This window comes from Oryzias latipes, chromosome 16, assembly GCF_002234675.1.
Source record: "Oryzias latipes chromosome 16, ASM223467v1".
Classification (NCBI taxonomy): domain Eukaryota; kingdom Metazoa; phylum Chordata; class Actinopteri; order Beloniformes; family Adrianichthyidae; genus Oryzias; species Oryzias latipes.
Window position 1 is genome coordinate 15,541,065 of NC_019874.2, and position 21,460 is coordinate 15,562,524.

The following is a 21,460-nucleotide window of genomic DNA, read 5'->3' on the forward strand; positions in this document are numbered from 1 at the left end:
CTGTTGACTGATGCTGCAGTGTATACACAAAGCACGTTGTCGGTGCCCCGCCCACCGGCCGCCCACGCGCAGTGCGGGACGCTCACCTACGTTTCTGTGACGTACCCAGAGGAAGGAGCAAACCCAGAGATAAACATAAACCGCCAAAATATATATATATATATATATATATATATATATATATATATATATATATATGTGTGTGTGGGGGGGGGGGGGGGGGGAACTGTAAAATGTAAAAGTACACAAGAATGTAGGAAAAGTTTTTAGAGTGCCCGTCAAAGGATCCATTAAAAAACTAAATCAATGCAAAAAAACAGTTGCAGAGTTTTCTTTTTTTAGTTCAATTCTTAAAGTTGTTGTTTTTTCCATTTAATAAATTGCACCTGCTTCTCATTTTGATTCCAATGTCAGACCTGTAGTCACTAGAAAGAAACATGATCTGTACAGTGAAATGTGTCAACTTTCAGGTTCCCTAATGTCTAGACAGAATCTTGCAGGAAAATCTGAGTCACTTCAAGGAAATCAAGGCAAGACAAGTTAATCTGTATGACACATTTTATGTACAAAAATAATTCCAAGTGCTTTATGCATTAAAAGAAACAAAATAAAAAGGAAAGGTGTGATAACTAACATTTAAGAAAGTTAAAATGAACTGAATTTCAAGTAAGATTGACAGTGGCTGTAAACTTTTGAATACAAACTAATCAAATGCAGCTGAGAACAGGTGTCTTTAAACTGGATTTAAAAAAAACTTTTTCAGATGATTTAAGGCTCCCTGCAAATATGTTCCAGATCTGTAGAGCAGAGAGGCTGAATGCAGCTTCTCCATGTTTGGTTTTGATTCTGGGTCTGGAGGTCATCCATGTATTTTGGAGCTAAACCATTCAAAGCTTTATAAACTAGCAACAGACCATTAAAGCCTATTTTCTGGCACAGACAGCCAGTGTGAAGATGTGTGAAACTGGACTAATGTGGTCTTCTTTTTGGTCCTTGTGAGAATCCGCAGCAGATTTCTGAATAAGCTGCTGCTTCATGATTGACTTTTTGGTAGTCCTGTCAGAACAATGTTACAGTAGCCGAGTCAACTAAAGATGAACGCATTAACTAATTTGTCCAGGTCCTGCTTAGATATTAGAACTTTAATCCTTGATTATTTTTAAGATGATGGTAGGCTGATTTTGTGACTGCCTTAATGCGTTTATCAAAATGTAGGTCTGTGTTCGTCACCACCCCCAAGTTTCTAGCCTGGTTGGTATTTTTAGATGAAAAGATTGAAGCTCAGACCTACAACTGTTTTCTTTAGCCCCAAAGACAATAACCTTAATTTTTTTTGTTTTTTTGTTTAGCTGATGTGTTTAGCTGTGATGTCCTCAATGCATTTACTGAGGGCAGTGCAGGGCCTCTATCTCCTGGTGTCAATATACATATACATATGTGTGTCATCTGCATAGCTATGGTAACTGATGTTAACATTCTTTGGCAAGTGGGAGCATGTAGACATTAAATTTAAGTGGACCCAGTGTAACGTTCTTCAATTATCCAAGTATTACAAAACAAACAAACAAAAAAAAAACAATATTTGTATTTGTATTTGTTCTCTTGACAATGTAGTTTAACCTGCCCTGCTATTCATTCAACATAAACTCCTAAGAAATAAACATATAGACAGGATGATATTAGCCAGGGTTAACAAAGGAAAGTCAATACTGATTTTTCTTTTTTCTTTTCAGTAAAAAGACAATCCCAAATATATATTTACATATGTGGCAATGCTACACCAGGATGGAGCCTTTAGGAACCCACCCCACATGTAATTTCTGTTAGCTCAGATTTGAAGTTACCAACACAAAAGTTGCCACTTGACACAAAAACATTAAAACATATATTTTTCTATTCTAACTCTATAGCTCAAAGTTTTTCTCTTTTTCATTAAATTATTTCTGTTGCGTAGCCCATAAAATATGCCTAACTGCATAGTTTGTATTAAAAGACACAATTATTATTACATCACAGGATAAAAAGCATCTAATGATTTTTTTAATTAACAGTATCAAAAAGCACTGAGAGCTTGCTTAGAAACTAAACAGATGTGAAGATTAGAAGAGTAAAAACTAAACAACTTGTGATTTTTGGTATAAAACAAGAATGAATCTATTGGATTGTTATGACAATTAATGTGGGTCTGTCTTATAAATGTCAATATGTTTTGGGATCTTTTCCATCATTTTTATCCCTTTAACTTCCTGGTCAACCAAATGGTGGAGCACATTCTGAAAACACATTTTTTTAAACTGTCGATTGTTTGTATATTCACCTAAGGCAATAGGCAATAGACAAATATTTTTTGATTGCTATGTCTTGGTTGGGTTGTTTAAAGGTTAACACCGTTAAAATGGTGAAGGAAGAATTAAAGTCTAAAAGCTATATTTCAGTGTGGTAAATTTCTACTTCCCCTTCTCAGTTTTAATTCATGTAGAAAAAAGACACTAAAAAAATTACAAATCAAAATTTCAAATAAAAAAAAGAGATGCCAGGACTGCCAAATATAAAAACAGTTCACAAATCTTCAAAGGAAAAATAGTTATCCAGTGTGAAAGCATTTTGAGCATTTGTGAAGGTTCTCTGACATAGTGGTGACTGTGACGACAGTCTTCAATCTTGTCGTCTATTTTTGCCAGAAGGAAGTTGCATAAATAGAAGAAAAAGTCAGGAACCTAAGAGTTCTACTCAGTATTATTAAAACAGCAAAGAAAAAACTGTATGGATCCCTCAAAAGGAAATAAATGCAAGTTCCCTCAGGATTAATAAAGTACTATATCTGTCTATCTATCTATCTGTCTATCTAATAAAAGTTTTTAAAATAATTACTGTGTATACATAGATTTATAAATAAATGTGCTGTTTGAGCAGTTCAAAAATAGGAAGTTAATATTAAAAGACTGATTATGAGGCGAAGCAATACTAAAAATAAAACATTATGTATACATTTTCAAAAAATTTGAATTGAAATGAACTCATATGTGAGCTCTTTTTTTCTTAAAAGTGGATGTTATGGTGGTTTTGTGGAATTGTGCCACAATCAAACAATTCCACAAGATTGCTTTAAAATTGCTAAAATTGCTTTAAAAATAATTGAGGTCACTAAAGAAAACAATAACAGTTTGGTTGTGTAAATTCAGACTTTATCATTTCCTCTTGATCATTTCTTTTTAAAGTCTGCAACATTTAATTGTACCAAAAATCCTGTAAATTTTGAAAGTCATATTTTATTGTTGCTGAATTAAAAGACATATTGTAGCTGTTTCTAGATTTTTTTCTCTCTATTATTTTGAGAGACAGTTTGTCAAAAGATTAATCTCCAGAGCAACAACAAAAAACTTCCTATCTTTTGAACATTTTTCATTCTAATGGCTTCAACTAAATATAAACTGTAAGACCAAGGCTGTTTTTAACAACTTTAAATATAGTTGGAATTTTCATTTGGTAATTTTATAAGCACACGTTTTATTTTAAAAATGTTAAAAGGGAATTAGTGTGAAAAGCTGCTGGAAAAATATGAATGATTTAAAAAAATGATATAAAATAAAAGGGGGGGTTCCCCTTCAGTTTGGAAAAAGCAGGCATTTGTGAAGCTTTCAGAAATGTCTGTATTATTTATTTTTTTCTTTTATTGTTTAATATTATTGTATAAATATTAAATGCTTGGATCTCATGTATGTCTTTGGCCATCGACTGACCGTCCAGCAGTGTGCCGGCACTTGTGAATATATTGTGAATATATATATATATATATATATATATATATATATATATATATATATATATATATATATATATATATATATATATATATATATATATATATATATATATATATATATATATATTCGTTTATTTTATTTTATTTTTCTTCAACTATTCTTTATTACAACCCTGAATTCAAAACAAAAGAAAATCATCTGAGAGGTTAAGTGGTATATTGACAACAGCCTGATTGGTACAATGCACAACATGATAAAGCCCACTTGACTGTGGTGCAGGAAAAGAGGATCCTTCTGTTCTGCAGCAAAACAGTTTTCGCTGAATTTGAAATGAGAAGCCCTGCAGCTCCCTCTGCTGGTCAAATAAAAAGATTTCATCTTTTTCTTTTTCTTTTTTTCCCATAAAGCCAAACTGAAACCAAACTCTGACCACGCTGGTGGTGGAGTAATTGTTTGGTTCAAGTTTGGGACTTGAAGATATAACTTTAATTACAAAAAAAACAACTGTACGTATTAATATTCAGTTTAGTTGAGCAGTTGTGTGTCTCTGGCACCTTTTGAGCTCAGTTTATAGAAGAAAACTAATTTCATAAAAGAAAACTCATCTTCAGTAACTTCACCTGCTTTTAAAAATTAGGTTTATGCTTTGTAACCCTAACACTGAAACAAGGGCATGCAAAATTGTCTAAAACATTTAGATGACTGATTTAAATGATTTTTAAATGATTAATTTAATGAGGGTAAAACATTTGAGTGAGTTGCAGACAGAATATTATTAACATAATTACTCATTACAGATGGTTACAAAATATTTAAAAGTGGGAACAGCTTTGTTTAATTTGGATAAAACAAGATGGGGTTTTTTTGTTTGTTTTTACGGGTTTATATCCAAAATGTAAGAAGCTGGGGTCCAAACAAACATTTAAAAGAGTTGGATTCAGACACTTCAACAACATGGTGACATTTTACCAACCCACACACTTTCTCAGCCTGGATAGATTTCTCACCAACAAGAACTACCCAGTTCAAATTAAAACAGCATTTCACATAGGTAATCCCTTTTAGAAAGACAACTGATGGTGTTTTAAAGTTACAAAGAGTGCAATCGTAGAACACAGTATAGCTGCTGAATTCCCTTCTCAAGATAAAGTCTTTTTTTTTGTCACTTCGAAACTATTAAAGTGGGAAAAACTACCAAGTCAAACTTCAGCTGCCTTGTACCGTTGACACAAATCTCTGAGCTTGAACCCCAGCCCCCCAGGGGGAAGTTCAACAGCTTTAACGTCATCTCTCAAATGAGAACCAGAGGTGCACACTTCAATAGCGGAAGACAGATGAGCGCTGGCGGAGCAGGGACGAGGCTCCCCACTCTTCACTTCACTTTTTTGGTTTAGTTTTTGAAAAAAACTTTGTCCAGGGTAAGTCCACAACAAATCCTGTCTGGTTATTGTGTCAGATCTAAAATGCTTCACTGTAAGATTACTGCACTGTCTTTGCAACAGTCTTTTGAGAACTTTCTATCACTTTCAATCAGAAAAACGTTTTATTTCTTGTATTTTCTTTTGTCTTTTAAATGTAACACCTGCTTATGCAGAAACTGAGACTTTTATGGGATATTTCTTAAAATCTTCAGATTAAAATTAAGCAGTTCAACAGTCTGTTGACCTGTTCTTGTATGAATTTGAAGTATGTGGAACAATTTTTATTTTAGCACATTTTTTTTCTGTTTGTGGAGCTAAACAAGTGACTGTTTTGTTTGTTTTTTTGGGTTTTTCACAGAGAAAAGATCTGGATCACTAAACAATGGCATTCACAAAAGCCATCTCTTTTCTGCTTCTCCTATGCAGTAAGTTCGAATTAAGGTGCTTTTGTTGATTTTCCCACATGCAAAAATATTAGCGTTGTCTTGCACAGGAAGATGAGACCACAAAACAGTTTGCAACACGGAAATTTTTGCACAGCGCTGTTAACACCAAACCCCCACAATCAACCTGTTCTCATATATTCCTCTTTGTTTTTTTTTTTTTTGTTCTCCTCCAAGATCTCTCAGTGGCACTCACGGGTACGTCATCTATTCTACACCACACAACCACAACTCTAAAACCGTTTGCTTCAACTCTTTACATGAATCACAAACGGAAATTCAGAGCTGATTTCATCAGGAGGGATAAATCAGTATTTTTCCAGCCATTTCATGCTTTGTGTCTTTTGTCTAGACGTTTGTTCTATTTTTGACACTGTCTTTGTTTTTTTCTCTAACTGCCTTGTTTGCCAGAGAGCACAGTGTCCTGCTACAGAATTGAGCCTGGGACAATAGCTGGTATGGTCTCCATCGATGTTCTGCTGACCCTCATCATTGTAGCTGTCACCTACCGCTGTGCCAGTTTTAGACATAAGAAGGTAGAAAATGGTAAGACAGTGGGAAAAAACATCGTCATGTATGCTAAATTTATCGTATTCATATCAGCCAGATTTCAGATTTATCATTTATATGAAAAATTCATGTTAATAGTAATGGTATAATAATAAAAACCTTTACCAAAAACTTTTCAAATGCAGTACAAACATTACATTTAAAAGCAAACATATTAAAACCCCAAAAACTACACTATTTTTTTCTTTTAATCAGAAATTGGATAAAAAAATTGAGCTTTCTGCTAAAAAAAATCATTGTGAAAAACGTAAAAACTTTTTTTCAAGGCATCATTGTTGTATTAACAGATAGATTTTCACCATCATTTATATTTTTCTAAGGTAATCCATATTTTTGAAGAAAACTTTTCTTACATTGAGCTCATATTTTTAGACTATCAGCCAGTTAATATGGCTGATGGATTATTTCTGTTCCAACTGTCACACTCAGACAGCCAGGAAGTTACACAGGATGACTACATTGAGACGGTCTTAGCACCTTTTGCTGTCTTTCTGAGAAAATATATGAGACACAAGTTGGGTTTCAACTTAAGTGAAGAACTTGTAAATAAATTCCCTAAAGGTATTTCAAAACTGTATTTATTTAAAAACAGTCTTCTTTTAGATTATGTTTTGTAAACCATTTTTCCGTTCTTCTCAAATATCTTGATTGCATCAAATTTGAAATTTGTGTATTTTTAAATCTTGACAAAATTTCTCATGACAGGAAAATTCTTTATATTTAACTTTATATTAAAAGCCATTACATAACTTTAGTAAACAGGAAATATACATTTGGATTTCTTAAATAGTTTTATTGCTTAATTTTTTTTAAAAACATTGACCTTTTGTATTGACCCAGCTTCTATTTCATTTTTTTCTGCACAACAAATGTTTACTATTTAAAAGAAACGTAACTGTACAGTCCTATTTCTTGCATAATTGTAAACATTTCTTGGCATTTTTCATGATTGTCCATTTTTTCTTTCCTTTGAATTTCTTTACAGCTAACAAGGTGTACATGAACGTCCGGGCGAACTGCAAGAAAAAATAAAAATGGGCTAAACTGTTTTTGGTTTTTATAATTGCTTATTTCAGTTTTGTTTTTTGTTCTTTTTATGAAACAAATTTGTGCATGAGGTTAGTTGTGATTTAGGATATTTTTTAGAAAATGTCTGCCCAAATACTTTACTTATACTCTTTCAATAAGAGATTTGAAAAATTAAAGAAAAAACACATTTTATATATTGTGTGTTTACCTTTATTACTGTTTATAAAAAAATCCCATGTCTTTTGTTGAAATGTATCATTTTTGAAGTCCTTACAAAAATAAATTTTGTGTGTGTATCTTCTGCGTTGGGTCGTTATTTTAACTGTTATTGCTAAAATAGTTTATCATTTCTCTTTTGCAATATTCTTCCTAAAAGTTCTTTTTTTTCACATGGGGACTGAAGAAAACAACTTCTGGAGAATTGAAAATAAAAGTATTTAAGCATAAGGAACAAAAAAAGAAAGGTAACAAAATGAAAAAAGGAAGTTTTGAAAACAAAAACACGTAAGAAATGGTTTGACTGAAGGGGGTTTTAACTTTCATGTTTGTGTCAAACCACTTATATAGTCAAATCAAAAATGGTTTTCACTTTCTCAGTTTCATTAAGTTCTATTTCTATTTCAGATGAACAAAAACTTAAAAACGTGGCCTTGCCTTGAGGCACTGATTTGAAATGATACCAAATCTATGTGGGTGGATGACAGACGCTGACACCTAAAAAAACATGTAAAGGTCACTTCTAACTCTGTGGACTGAATTGGTGCACATCCTTTTGTTTCTGTAATTTCACTCAACTAACTCAGTTGTCCTTAAAAAAGTAACATGGTACATTTTTCTCATGAATAGAAACTAAGAAATGGCTTTTTTTTGCAGCCCCTTTGTGTTTAATTCCGGAAATTCCATGAAGTGACATAACTGGTATCACCAGTATTTGTTTACTGTTTTTTTCTTGGACATTAACCCCTTCATCCCCAGATTTATTTCCAATTTAAAAAAAAATAAGTTTCTGTGTTTTTTTCTGTTCAAAGTGATGCTAAATTAAGTTGAGTCCTGGATTTAATATATTGCAAATTAGCGACATATGGCATGAAGGGGTTAAAGTGTGAAAGTCTTTATTGTTGCTTCTTTCTGATGGACAAAAAAAGGTTTACTTTCGTTCTGCTGATAGACACAGTTCAATTTGTCTAAACGTGTGGTGAAAGGCCTGCAGATCAAGCGGCAGTAGCTATGGCCAAGTTTCTGTGCAAAACCACAGGTTCTGAGGAAACGCTCTATTCTGAGGTACCATCAACTTCAGCCAAAACTGCAAACTGGCAACACAGAACCCCGTCAGAAACCTTTTTTGCTTAATTTCATCAGAACAATTTGGTCAAACTGTCAAAAATGTGGCCCAAGTTCAAATGGTGACATTTTAGTTGTAAAAAATAATAACTGTGCAACGTCCATGTGGCATAAAAACAAAGCAGAAACACCTCCTCCCTCTTTTCACAGTGGACTCCTCCTTTCACTGTCATCCGGGAGGTTACCAAGCTTCCTGGTACTCACACCATATTGTCTGTGGACTGTCTCCTGTCTGTGGGCCCCTCTGTCTCCAGTTCACAGCCTCTTGTTCATGGGTGGAGGACAGTTGTTTGATAGTGAACAGAGGGACGTACAGCCCCCAGCTTCTCACTCTCATTTCCTGCCTTACTAAACCCCAACATGAAGACGATGCCCGAACACCTCTGTGTCGCAGGTTCCTTTTTTGGTAAGTGATGCATGATTAATTCTCGCTTTTATTCGTTTATTTTGTGTAAACAAAGATTTTGTTTTCATATTTCAGGCTCAGAGGAGACGCCAGGTATTTTAACTTTCTACACATTTTTGACTCAGTCGGAAGGAGATGTGGTGCTAAATTCAAACCCTGTGCTTTACGTGTCCCCCCCCCCCCCCCCAGGCTGTGATGGCTGCTATCTCATAAGCATGACGTCTTTGATCGCCGTAATTACTTCTGACATCATCCTGACCATCTTCATTATGATTTCTGTGTTCTGCTTTGCAACTCACCAAAGGAGAAGGAGAGAATGTGACTCCCTCCATGGTGAGCGCCCCTTAACTCTGCTTTTTTTCTGCAAGTGTGGGCACTTGCCAAAAGGGCTGTCATCTAACCGTTTCCCACCTGTATACAGGTAAAAAGAACTCATCTTTGCAAACTTCAAAGAAAGTGCCAACAGAAGTTGCAGAGTCTCCCTACCAGGTAACTAGAACCCCATAACCATCAATTATGAACTTTATTTGGGGATTTTTATGTTGCTGCAATCAATAACTGCTTTGCTTGCTATCATGTGATTTTTAGGAGTTACATGGAGTCCAGTCAGATGTGTACAGTGAGCTTCAACACTTTAGAAAATGACACTTTAAATGGAACAGACAACTCTAACATGAAGCTATAATGTAAAGCATAATGTTTGTGTGTGAACGTAAAGCAAACAGCAAATGATCCTGCATATATGTAGCTTTAGGTTATAATCCAGCACAATTGTAATGTAAATGCCTGTGATTTTAAAGCACTAATATAAAATACTGTATGTAAAAGTGGAATATTTATGTAAATGTTTGTATGCTTGAAAGGTTTTGTGAGTGTGTGTGTTGCTGCCTTTATTTTGAATAAGAATACATGTTTTAATTCTAGTTTGAAAACAGCATTTTATAGTGTGTTTCATTTTTAATGTATATTAACCAGTCATAGGAAGTCAACATTTCTGTTATTTTTATGTCTTTTATTGTTTAACGTTAAAAAAAAAAAAAAAGCTCTGAATGTGGATGAAGGAAAAAGAAAATTCCAGAGCGTCTGTATTAGGAAGCAGCCTGTCTGCGCCTGATGATTCAACAGATGATGGATACTGACTCATAGTGAGGGGAAAAAAGACCTGTGGGTAAAAAAATAAGGGGGACATTTATTGTTTAACATGCAGGCAGGATGGATCAACAAAAATAGAGACAATGGGAGATGTTACATTAAAGAATTTGAATTGAGAAACGGGTCATTCAGCTTCCTAAAACAGTTGTAGAAATCCCTTTTATGATGCAGAGAGAACACACCTCCATGTTTGAACAGCAGGCTGCTTAGCTGAAGGCTGGAAGAGCTGGGAAGCGGTCGGGCCCTTAAGCGCAAACAGAAAGAGAGAAGTGAGCATCACTAAGCGGTTGATGAGCAAAAAACTGAGGAAAAGGAACTCTCACCAATGGCAGCGTGTGTTTCCACGCTGGAGCATTCTCTGGTTTCTGTTTGGAAATTTGATGTACAGATCTGTTCACAGACTGCATTTGTTGTATAAGTAATGCTTTGTGGCATATCAAATGTAATCTTACCATCACAGTTTGCATGTCGACTGTTGTCCACAGCTGCTCCTGCACCCCGATTGTTCTCAAAGCTATCCCAGTCTGGCTCCTCCTGGCTTTGGTCTGGGACCGGTCTGCCACTCATCCTGTTCTTCCTTGTATTTCCTGGCTGTCTTTGGAGATTGGTGCTTTGTCTCACTCTTTTACCATCCAGCATCATTTCTTCCTCACTACTGAGATCGCTCTGCTCCTCCCTTGCTTGCACTTGTCCCTGATATCCGCTTTGCTTCTGCCCGTCGTGATCCTCGATCAGTCTGCTGCTCGTGTCAGTTAGTTTCAGGTTTTGTCCTGCTGGTCTCCTCCATGGAACGGCCTGGTTTGCAGCACCTTCGAGAATCAGGATTTCATCACTCTCCTTGAATTTCTCTGAAAAGAGTCAAAGTTATTTAGACTTTCAGACTTTAAGATGCATATGAACTTTGCACCTATTCATTGCTTTTATGCCGATTTTAAAGCAACAAGTTAGATTTAAATTGAACTTTTTTTTACAAAGTTTTAAAATTAAATTTGGTTTTAAGTGTTTTTGTTCGCTTTTTACTTGGAAATTCATCTGCATTCTCAGTGGATTTTGCCTCAGAAAAAAAACTGTCATTATTTTAATCAAATGTTGTTCTATTTTGTATATTCAAGAGAAACACATCGTTGCAGAAATAAATACAGACTGAAATAATGCAACACATAGTATAAGTTGTGCACCTTCTGAATCCTGCTCTTCAACTTGACTGCTGTGTAGGTTTCTGTAAGCTACTCAAAGAAGAAAAGGGATAAAGACTGTTGGTTAGAGTTATTCAATCCAATTAAAACTACTTTGGAAGAAAAAATCTAAAAATTCAAGTAACGGCATTTGAAAAAAAACGGACTTCCATATTTTTTTAAAACACTGTCTGTTTTTAGGGGAACTGAGATCACAATGAGGATCTGGTAAGAACAGCTACCTGCAGCTATCATTTCACTTTACATATGAAACTAGGTTGACCTCACCAGGGGGATTTGCTGTGGTGGTCTTCTCTGTGGTTGAGCCAAATGTCCCTAAAAAAGGAATAAGAAAATTTGGATTGTGGTCTTTTTTTTTCTTTTTTTTTTTAAAGAAGAGTAGCATTTGAACAGTACTTACCCTTTAAAAAATTGACCACATTGTTTCTTTGAGCTTGAAAAGATATATAGTAAAAGAAATGTGGGGTTAAAAAATGAACAACAAAAACTTTTCATCACACAGTGTCTGTGGCTCACCTCTGACTGGAGCGTTTTCCACCACGGCTGCTAGAGGAAGCAGCAGAAGACAAAAGATGACACTAAAAAAAATCAAAAGTCCTTTTTTAATCAAATGACTTTCAGCACAAAACAGCTACAGCCAAAATCAACGCGCATATTTAAATGAATGACAAATTGTAAACTCACGTCTTCATTGTTGACTTGTGCCCGCAGTCCTTTGCTTTGTTTGCCTAAGAGAGTGCTGTAAGGTTTTTATGTGGAGCCACATCAAAGCCTTTACCTCAGTTAATTGTAGTTTCTGGTAAGATGCTCCAGATTGACTTCTATCTTACCATTGTGTGTTGAACATTGCATTAGTTGTGCGAAGAGGTGCAACAAGCAGGCTAGTTTCTGGTAAGTAGACAAAGGCCTACTTCTTATAGATCAAGGTGAAACGGTCATTCTTCACGTTGAAACTCAGATTGCTTTCATCTTCTCCTCTTTTATGTTCTAATTGCAGGTAGTGGGTTACTATGAAAGATGCCACTGGCTGTTTAAGTCTTTTAAAAAGTAGCAGACCATGACTTTGGTATGTGCAAGTGTGTTGTCCTTTTTTCAAAAGAAGCTTTTTGTTTTGAATGCAAAACAACATTATTAATGCATCCCATTCTATCAAGGACTAGTTTTAGGTTGGGGTAAAAAAAAATAAAGAAAAAAACTATATAAAATAAACTAAAAGTACTGCATAGTTGCCAAAAAAGGCAATTAATCAAATAACTGTTAAAAGGCTTCTTATTACTTTATCAAACCAAGTTCAAATGAAAACATTTTGATATGTACAACTTAAGAGTCCAATAATCCAATGATGCTTTGTTTTTGTCATGTTTTTATTATTTTTTTAAAGAGGGCACCATTAAAGCACCCAATATCCAGATGAAGAACAAAATAAAAAAGGTAGTTTGTAGGAATTAAAAGTTCTTCCAAAGCACTTTTTGAACCTTTGCATATAGTCTTATATACATTATATATTGTACTACTGGTTATGATGTTTGTAAGAAATAAATAAATTTGAAGAACTACAAAAAACTCTTTAGCATCAAGAAGTAGACATAGTAAACTGAATATATCAAATTAAATACTTTCAAGCTCTGAGTTAAATTATTTTTTAAGAACATCAATAGTCATTGAAACTACTGTTAACCCTAAGCAAAAAGTAGTACAATTTATGTATATAGAGACTTGAGTATTAGTATATAGCAAGTCTACTATAGACCGTGTAAGGGAACAGTAGTGTAGGAACTGAAAACGTCTTCAGACTAAAATGGAAAATTTTAAGTTCACAATATATAGGTAATATATAAGAAGTGAACTTCAAGTATATTGCCTCACTTTTAGTATACTAATACTTGTAGTGCACTTAAATAGACTACTTTTGCGAAGGGAAGGCGTAGAAAACAAATTTATCTTAAATAAGAGTAAAAGTAAAAGAAAAAAAACTCTCTCTAATTTATATTTTCCTTTTTCCAATGTGCAAACAAACTGGTTTCTGATAAATATCTTGTCTGCATGCTTTACTTCAGTAATGAGGTCTGGTGTGTTTTAAGGGTTTTGTGAAAGATTTCTTACAAAACCTGACAAGTCATGGGATTTATTGCGACCTCGTGATTTCAAAGCTTCAATCAGTAGGATCGCCTAGATCTATTAATGATTAAATTACCTGTTTTTTTACTGTTTGCCAGACTAGTGTCAGTTTCTGGCCGTCAGACGGGTTAGGCAGAGGAAGCTGCCATCTCTCTATGAAGCCGAGAACGGAGAGCGCCCTCTGCTGGGGAGGCTGTTCGCACTAAGCTCTTGATCTCGAGCATCGCCATATTGAAGACCCAACAACGCTGAGAGGTAATCGGGTTATTTAACCGCAAATCGTCGTTGTTAAAGAACTAGTAGTGAGATCTAAACGTGCAAAGAAATGCTAAAAATAGATAATTGGCCCGTGGGGCCATTGTGGTCCTCGATGAAGGTGTTTGTTGGATGCTTTTTCAAGGCGTTGCCAGCCAGTTGCCTCGCCAATCAGCAGTCTATTCACTCCCTTAGCCTACTAGCTTAGCACTTTTTTTTTATATTATTTCGAAGGATAGTGTGTAGGTCCACATATAAGGGGCTATCCGAGCTACAGTCGTGCTTTTTTAAAGGGTACTGTTTATTTGACACAGATAAAGCCTCGTAGTGTGCTCGATAGGCAGTTGTGACTTTCCACCCGGCTTTTCTCTCTCTGCTGCAGGCGAACTCACGTTAGCACGTTAGCATGTCTCTCTGCTTCCCGGTTCGACTTGGAGCTAGGCGCTAGCTCGAGTGCAGGCCGTGGGCCACAGTGCGTCCGCTCATCCTTTCATCGAAGGATCAAGCGGGCAGAAGTCTCTTAATTGGGCGCGTGACTTGTTTTAGGGAGACACTTTTCGATTGAAAGCCCCCCGTGACTGAACTCGTTAAAAAAAAAACATTAAGCTGCTTGCTAGCGTTAGCGTCGTTGGCTCGCCTGCGTTAGCTAACGCTCTTAGAGCTGTTTGCTTAATTGACTCGATTGATTTTAATCAGCCTACTTTTTGCCCCCCTCCTTTTTTTTTTTTTTTTTAAACAGGAGGAAGTTGTTGTAGCCCCCAGTGATGACCGTACTGAACCCTGTGCGCCCTGATTAGACCGGTTGGATGCCCCCATTTAACAGCCAGGTTTCTCCATTTTATACGTCGTCATATGCAGGCACTCCATGCACCAATTGTGTAGCTTGTTCACTTTTTACCTGCTGGTTTAATTTTCCAGGACTGTGTTTAAAAGAAAATTGGTTAAGTAACAGCGTTAAAACACAATTGAGTTGCATCTTTTGAAACATTATTTCCCAACATTTGTTGCTAAGTTCAGCTTCTAACTTTTAACAGGAGCACTTTTTTGTGTTCATTTTATTTGTATACATTTTTTTGTATTAACTTTTTTTTTTGCTTATGTTTCCATTTAGCTTTGATACCAGAGGCATCTCAGCCGTCCGTTCCTTTCCACCTCACCATTTATCCTGGAGTAAATCACCCAGGTATTCTTCTTTTATACAAACCATCATTAAAAACTGCTGCTTTAGCGACCGTTTTTCTGCTTCATTTTCACTTCTCTTTTTCTTTTTAACTATTAAATGTGATTTATTTTGTTAAAATATCAGCTCTTTCACCTCCATTGAATATTTTAAAAATGTATGTTTTGTATTTATTGTCTTTTTTCCCTTCTATTCTGTTCATTTTTAGGAGATCTAAGTCAAGAACCTGTGCAGAATATGTCTGGGCCCGTTCCAAGCCGCTCACGAGTTTACCCTGATGTAAACACACAGAGACCCCGCGAATACTGGGACTATGAGTCTCATGTCGTTGAGTGGGGGTAAGGCCAATATTTGGGCTTATTTTAGGGTTTTTGCATCAAAGAACATTGCTAAATTGCAAGAAGAAGAAAAAACAATTTCACCCCCCTGTCTTTGTAGGAACCAAGACGACTATCAGCTCGTCAGAAAACTAGGAAGAGGCAAATATAGTGAAGTTTTTGAAGCCATAAACATCACAAACAATGAAAAAGTGGTCGTCAAAATTCTAAAGGTAAAATAACCCCTTTATAGCCTAAAAGAGGGAGTGGTTTGTTACGCATGACTTACAAACAAATGTTTGGGTTTTTTTCAGCCCGTCAAGAAAAAGAAAATCAAGCGAGAAATAAAGATCCTGGAGAATCTGCGGGGTGGCCCAAATATCATCTCACTGTTAGATATCGTCAAGGATCCTGTGGTAATTTTTACTTTGATAACGCTTTGTTGGAGCTTTCATCTACAGGTGACCTAATTAGTCTTTTTTTCTTCTTTTTTTAAGTCTCGAACCCCAGCTCTGGTCTTTGAACACGTGAACAACACAGACTTCAAGGTTCTTTCTTATTTATAGCAAATTTGTTTAACTAATGTATGAACTAATTTGCTTAACTTTTATTCATTTATTTTAACAGCAATTGTATCAGACTCTCTCAGATTTCGACATACGGTTCTACATGTATGAAATCCTAAAGGTAAGAAGGAATGCTCTTCCTTGATGTTTGTTTGTTTTTAATAACAAAATTATATTATTATTATTATATTATTATTTGGTGAAAGTCCTGGTAATATTAACCTTTTTCTGTTTATTTGGAAGGCCCTGGACTATTGCCACAGTATGGGGATAATGCACAGAGATGTCAAGCCACACAATGTTATGATTGATCACGAACACAGAAAGGTTTGGGCTTTTTTCCCCCTCCTTTCTCTTTCACCAGAAGTGATGACAGCTCGGTGTCATTTATTGAGAATTGCCCTCTTTGTCGTCTCAGCTCCGTCTAATCGACTGGGGTCTGGCCGAGTTCTACCACCCGAACCAAGAATACAACGTGAGAGTAGCATCCAGGTACTTCAAAGGACCTGAGCTGCTGGTAGACTACCAGGTAAAGGAAAGGCCGTCGTCTGGTTTGTGGTCCAACTGACAGTGAATCGGTGTAAAGGCTCTTCATGTTGTGTTTGTAGATGTATGACTACAGCTTGGACATGTGGAGTCTGGGTTGCATGCTGGCCAGCATGATCTTCAGGAAGGAACCGTTCTTTCACGGCCATGACAATTATGATCAGGTACAAACAGGGCCGTTTTTCACTTTGTTGACTCCGTGCTGATGTGAAAGGGACATTAGCAACATGGCAGCATTTTCTTTTACTTTGCACATTTCTTTCCTAAAAAGAATCCCTGAAAGGCATTGCTGAGCAGATCCTATGGCTGTCTGGTGTGATGTTTGTGGGACGGTTTCTGTAAAAGTGCAAGGCGTTCAGGTTTTCCCCCTCCACTGTTTTGTCAGAGCTTTTAAAGGTTTGGGGCTGACGGGGGTGGTTTTCGAAATTATACCTCAAATGCTTCATCTCCTGGTGAATGTCGTTATATTTACATTTATGTCAGAGCCTCCTTTTGCCACAAATGTAGTTTTTTTCCACCAACAATCAGTAGAAACTAGTCTAGCTGTGCAGATTTAAAGCATCAGTCCTCTCCGGAATGGGCCATGGCCGCTAGCTTCGCCTCCTGTGACTGACGTGCAGCAGAACTGAAGAAGAGACGCGTTTTTTCGTCCTTTTTAAAGCTAAGGCGGCCGTGCTTTGCAGTCAGAAAAGACGAGTGCCATTTCTCCTCACACCTTCCTTGTTGCGATGTACTTCTTTCCCATTTTTGTTTCTTTTGTTGTGAAAGTACACAGGATGTGTTGACGCCTGGGCCTTTTGGCTTTCATTATGTTGCAGCAAACATTTAATTTAATGGCGTCCGTCCTGCCAGAAGCCTCAGTTGTACAAACAACCACATTGTTTTCTAAAAGGTTTTGGCAGCCTCTGTATTTTGTATTATTTTTTTAATGTTTCAGTTAAATTAAGAGTAAAACAAAGGAGGCTTTCGTTGAAAGGGAGGTTCATAAATCCACTTATTTTAGAGAAAAGAAGAAAAAGTAGTGAGCTAACGGGTAGGACAGCTTTTAGGGGCCAGGAAAACATGAAATGTGGAAAGTTAAATAGTGTCTTATTAACTTAAATGTCTACCACAGGAATGACGATGTTATTATCCAGGGTTCCAGCGGTTATTTGTGTTTTATCACGCTGTTTTAATAGGAAAAGAGCTGAATGCTAACTGTGTTTTTGGAGTTTTTTTAAGGTGTTGAGCTGGTTTAACTTTCTTGTTTCCCTTTGAAGTGTCAGCTTGTTCTTTTATTTCCCTCACACACATCATAGGTGAATGCTGCTGTAACGTTTACAAAATAAACGTTTGAAACGTCCTTGATCTGACCCCGGTGCACTTTATAGCACAAGTTTGACCCGCTCCTGGTGAAAGTCTTATGTAAATATTTCATTTCCTACAAAAAGTTTTTAACAGACCCACTCCAATGAAAACCGTGTTTTGACCGTGTTCTTGTGGCATTTTTCTCATGATGGAGGACGTACAGAAAAAAAATTAGGCTTAAAATTGCATTTCATAGTATTTCTTCATTCAAATCCTTTTGAAGCAGATTAAAAAAAGCTTGCAGCTGGGATGTAGACGCTGCCATCAACAGACCACAACCTCTATGCTCAGCTCCATTCCAATGCATCTTCTAGAAAAATAGTTCCATGTACGTCTTTCTTTTCCTCGTCTGAGCTTAAATCTGTACGGCTCGATAGCTCCAACATTCCTCACCATTTTTATTGCACTCATAATGTTATTTTGGACTTTAAGGGTCTATAAGCCGGCGGGATGGAAGAAGAGAAACGGGGGGGGCTTACCCTGCACCAACAGTTCTGGCCACAACTTGGAGGCAAATTTCTAATGATCCATTTTCAAAGTGTCCTGTGGTCTTTAAATTATCCTTGTTGTTTTAACCCAAAATTTAAAAAAAATTTAAAAAGCAGTTTTTGTCTAGGCCATAGTTTCTGCAGAGCGGCATTATTTCATCAGAAATTTACCTCGCAGTTGTGGGCGGGACTGTAGCAGCAGAAGAACCCCCTTTCCCTCTCTGTTTCTGAGAGATCTCTGTTTACACTTTCTCTTGCTAGCCTAGAGCTTCACAAACCCCCAACCTAACCTAACCGGTGCAACACGAATAGTGAGCAATATCAGAGCCATCCAGCCGTACTTTTTTAAGCTCAGACACAGAAAACGGAGACTTACATGGATCTAGTCATCTGCGTCAGGACCCTCCCAGCATACTTACATGGCAAATACGCTCTTTTTCAAACTGCATTTGTTTCATTTATTCCTGATTAACAATGATTTGAATAAAGAAAGACTCAGAAATGGAACTTTAATCTTAATTTTCTTAATATATGTCCTCCATCATGTGAGAAATGCTACAAGAACACGGTAAAAACACAGTTTTTGTCTGGATTCTTAAAAAAAATCCAGCTTTTCTCTGTGAAAGAACATCACCTCCTACCATGTCTTTTTTAATGCTGCATATTTCCATGAACCCACAGCTTGTGCGGATTGCAAAAGTACTTGGAACAGAGGACCTGTATGACTACATTGACAAGTACAACATCGAGTTGGATCCACGGTTCAATGACATTCTGGGAAGGTAAAGCACGGTTAGGAGCGAGAGCACTGCTCCTAGCAGGAGGCAGCTTTAATTAAACTCCTTTTTCTGTGTGGGTGCGCGTGTGAGCAGACATTCTCGTAAAAGATGGGAGAGGTTTGTGCACAGCGAGAACCAACACCTAGTCAGCACAGAGGCTCTAGACTTTCTGGACAAGCTGCTGCGCTACGACCATCAAGCTCGCCTCACAGCCAGAGAGGCGATGGATCATCCCTACTTTTGTAGGTTTTGGCGTCCCATTTGACTGTTTAATTTGACGACATGATGCCGGCGTGATAAACCTCTACGTCTGCTCCTTCCTAGTTCCCATTGTCAAGGATCAGGGAAGAGGGGCCACTCCTGGAGGGATGGCTGCTAGCTCCACTCCTGTCAGCTCTTCAAGTATGATGGCCGGTTCGTAACCCTCCATTACTTTCCACTTTAGACGACAAAGCGATTTGGCGTTTCCAGCTAACCCAAAACGGGGCCTCTCTTCTCCCGCTGTGTTTCAGGGATCACCTCAATGTCCTCTTCGCAGCCTCTGGCGAACATCGCTGCGTCCCCCGTCATCTCTGCCCCCAACACTCTGGCCACACAAGTCCCCGCAGCCACCGGGGCCCAGCCCTGAACCCCCCCCCCCCCCCTCACCTCTGTTAGCTTGTGCTCATGACCATGTCCTGGCCAGCTCGCACCGCGAGGACCCAGGCTCGTGGCTCCCCTTTTTATGTTGAAAAATAAAGATTTAAATTTGCTTTTCACGTTCAGTTCTATTTTGACACCTGGACTTGACAGAAAACGGGAAAAAAACCATGGTTGCACCTGTCAGGTTTACTAGAATTAATTTGGGTGTGTTATTTGACGATGCCATTGTCTAGAAATTCTAATAAGATGTAGACATAAAGAGAATGGATAATAAAATTTATTTTGTATGTTCCAAATATACAGTCTTGCTTGAAACTGTTTGATGGGGATCCTGCTGTATTACACTGTGAACTTCCACACGACTTCACAAACTCGAGAGTCAGGAACCTGGCGCGCCCCCACGCTCTAACAGTGCTCGCTGGTTGCACACAATGTAATGTGCAGGAGTTGTCGGTGTTTTGAAGTTGTTAGATGCTATCATTCTTTAATTGGAATTTTGTAGATATTCTACAGTTACTGTCAGGTTGCATGCACCCGATGCTGAGTTTCACAGGGTCAATAGTTTGCCAACTTTATGTTACTTTCACTTCTGTACGTGTATGTATGTGTCCATGTTTGTTTTTTATGAAGTCTCTTACACATGATTTTGATTACATAGACAATTTTGTAACCTTTTGTTTAATGTTGGGAGGAGTCATCACCTACGGAAAACAACTTCAAAAATAAACCATTTAAACAGGGTCTTGCAGGTACTAAATCTTATTGAGTATACTTTTACTTTTTGGGGGGTGCTGAGCATTTTAGCTTTTTTTAATGCTCTAGAACAGGGATGCGATTAATTGGTCGATTGCGAAGGAAGTGTAGGTAGATCGCAGGCAATCAAGAATAAAGATGTTTCCTTTAAGTTGTCAGCCAATCAACCTCACTATGACGAACATCACTTAATTGACACGCAAAATGGCCAATTTATTGTCCTCTGGTACATCACTGCACATACTGCTAGTAGATCTGGAGCTCTTTCTCCCAAACTCCAGAGGGATGTGAGCGTTCACCATCGTCGATGTGGCTGTTGTGGATTATTTGTCCTTATTGGCTGCAGGTCAGGCACTGTAAACAGAATGTTTGTCTTCAATTCACCATGGGCAGTGGCGTCGTTGACATGACAACTATGAGCACTCGGGTCCAATTCAACAAGCTGTTGGAAAAAAAAAAAAGACCAACTTTTTCTATCATGTGGTACATTCTACACATTCATCTTAAGTGTATGTAATCTTATTCATCATAAGACCATGTATTCAAGTAAATGTTCACCTTTCGACGTAGCCCTTAGGGGACGCCACAGCAAATCTGATTTGACTGATACGCACAGGTGCTTTGGCAGGAATTTTTACGCCCAATGCCCTTCCTGACACAACCCTGTGTGCCAGGCTGGGGACCGGCACAGGGAGACCCAGACTGGGGCCGCCTTATGGCTACAGTTTAGCAGTAGCGCACCCAAGGACCCACACTAGATGAAGCTCATCGCACCTCCTGAGAAACAAACCCTGCTTTCTCATCTGCCAGTCCTACATGAAGCAAACTGAGCCATCCAGCCACCTTTTGTGTATTTAAGTACATAAATATGAAAATTATGATCTACTGAATTATATAAGTACATGTATTTTTAACCAAATGAAAGGTTTTAAAGGTAAAGGTTTCATCGCAAAGTAATGGAAGTCCATAAATGTAAACGTACATGTTTGTAATTGTTGCCTCTGTGCATGATTCCTGTCGTTGAGCAATTGGGTCAATGGTCAGGAGGTTAGACGGTAATGACGCCTCATATCTTCAGCTAAAGATCATTTACAAATCTTGCATCAATTGAGACTTCAATAGTATTCAATGCTATATATATAAAAAT

The 21,460-nt window shown here is 37.2% G+C and overlaps 4 protein-coding genes across 8 annotated transcripts; 3 read left to right on the forward strand and 1 right to left on the reverse strand.

Annotated features, from left to right (window-relative positions):
- The first annotated feature begins 5,049 nt into the window (after positions 1 to 5,049).
- LOC105355914 (TYRO protein tyrosine kinase-binding protein) lies at positions 5,050 to 7,528 on the forward strand. Its single transcript, XM_011485122.2, has 5 exons — positions 5,050 to 5,182; positions 5,544 to 5,610; positions 5,806 to 5,826; positions 6,040 to 6,174; positions 7,184 to 7,528. Exons 2-5 carry the CDS (start codon positions 5,568 to 5,570, stop codon positions 7,228 to 7,230), a joined length of 246 nt encoding a protein of 81 aa, XP_011483424.1. The 5' UTR covers positions 5,050 to 5,182; positions 5,544 to 5,567; the 3' UTR covers positions 7,231 to 7,528.
- Positions 7,529 to 8,726: 1,198 nt separating this feature from the next.
- Positions 8,727 to 10,000, forward strand: tyrobp (TYRO protein tyrosine kinase binding protein). The gene is made up of 5 exons (XM_011485123.3): positions 8,727 to 8,974; positions 9,050 to 9,067; positions 9,164 to 9,307; positions 9,396 to 9,463; positions 9,563 to 10,000. Exons 1-5 carry the CDS (start codon positions 8,929 to 8,931, stop codon positions 9,617 to 9,619), a joined length of 333 nt encoding a protein of 110 aa, XP_011483425.1. The 5' UTR covers positions 8,727 to 8,928; the 3' UTR covers positions 9,620 to 10,000.
- A 12-nt stretch (positions 10,001 to 10,012) lies between these two features.
- LOC101174619 lies at positions 10,013 to 12,466 on the reverse strand. 4 transcript variants are annotated; one of them, XM_004077808.4, is made up of 9 exons: positions 12,007 to 12,463; positions 11,839 to 11,900; positions 11,723 to 11,755; positions 11,590 to 11,637; positions 11,305 to 11,352; positions 10,579 to 10,974; positions 10,450 to 10,491; positions 10,309 to 10,370; positions 10,013 to 10,136 (listed from the first exon to the last, which is right to left on the reverse strand). In XM_004077808.4, the coding sequence occupies exons 1-8, from the start codon at positions 12,012 to 12,014 to the stop codon at positions 10,333 to 10,335; spliced, it is 675 nt and encodes a 224-aa protein (XP_004077856.1). In that variant the 5' UTR covers positions 12,015 to 12,463; the 3' UTR covers positions 10,013 to 10,136; positions 10,309 to 10,332. The 4 variants fall into 4 exon arrangements, 3 of the variants coding, with proteins under 3 accessions (XP_004077856.1, XP_020565764.1, XP_020565763.1); XM_020710105.2 differs by lacking the exon at positions 11,305 to 11,352 and having other exon boundaries at positions 10,020 to 10,136; positions 12,007 to 12,466; XR_002291963.2 differs by having other exon boundaries at positions 10,099 to 10,136; positions 10,309 to 10,491; positions 12,007 to 12,465.
- A 1,109-nt stretch (positions 12,467 to 13,575) lies between these two features.
- LOC101156432 (casein kinase II subunit alpha) lies at positions 13,576 to 20,301 on the forward strand. Of its 2 annotated transcripts, XM_011485124.3 has the most exons (15): positions 13,576 to 13,695; positions 14,435 to 14,522; positions 14,807 to 14,878; positions 15,084 to 15,213; positions 15,314 to 15,425; positions 15,507 to 15,608; positions 15,690 to 15,740; positions 15,820 to 15,879; positions 16,002 to 16,085; positions 16,177 to 16,287; positions 16,367 to 16,468; positions 18,821 to 18,921; positions 19,012 to 19,160; positions 19,243 to 19,332; positions 19,431 to 20,301. In XM_011485124.3, exons 4-15 carry the CDS (start codon positions 15,113 to 15,115, stop codon positions 19,544 to 19,546), a joined length of 1,179 nt encoding a protein of 392 aa, XP_011483426.1. In that variant the 5' UTR covers positions 13,576 to 13,695; positions 14,435 to 14,522; positions 14,807 to 14,878; positions 15,084 to 15,112; the 3' UTR covers positions 19,547 to 20,301. The 2 variants fall into 2 exon arrangements, with proteins under 2 accessions (XP_011483426.1, XP_011483427.1); XM_011485125.3 differs by lacking the exon at positions 14,435 to 14,522 and having other exon boundaries at positions 13,581 to 13,695.
- The last annotated feature ends 1,159 nt before the right edge of the window (positions 20,302 to 21,460 follow it).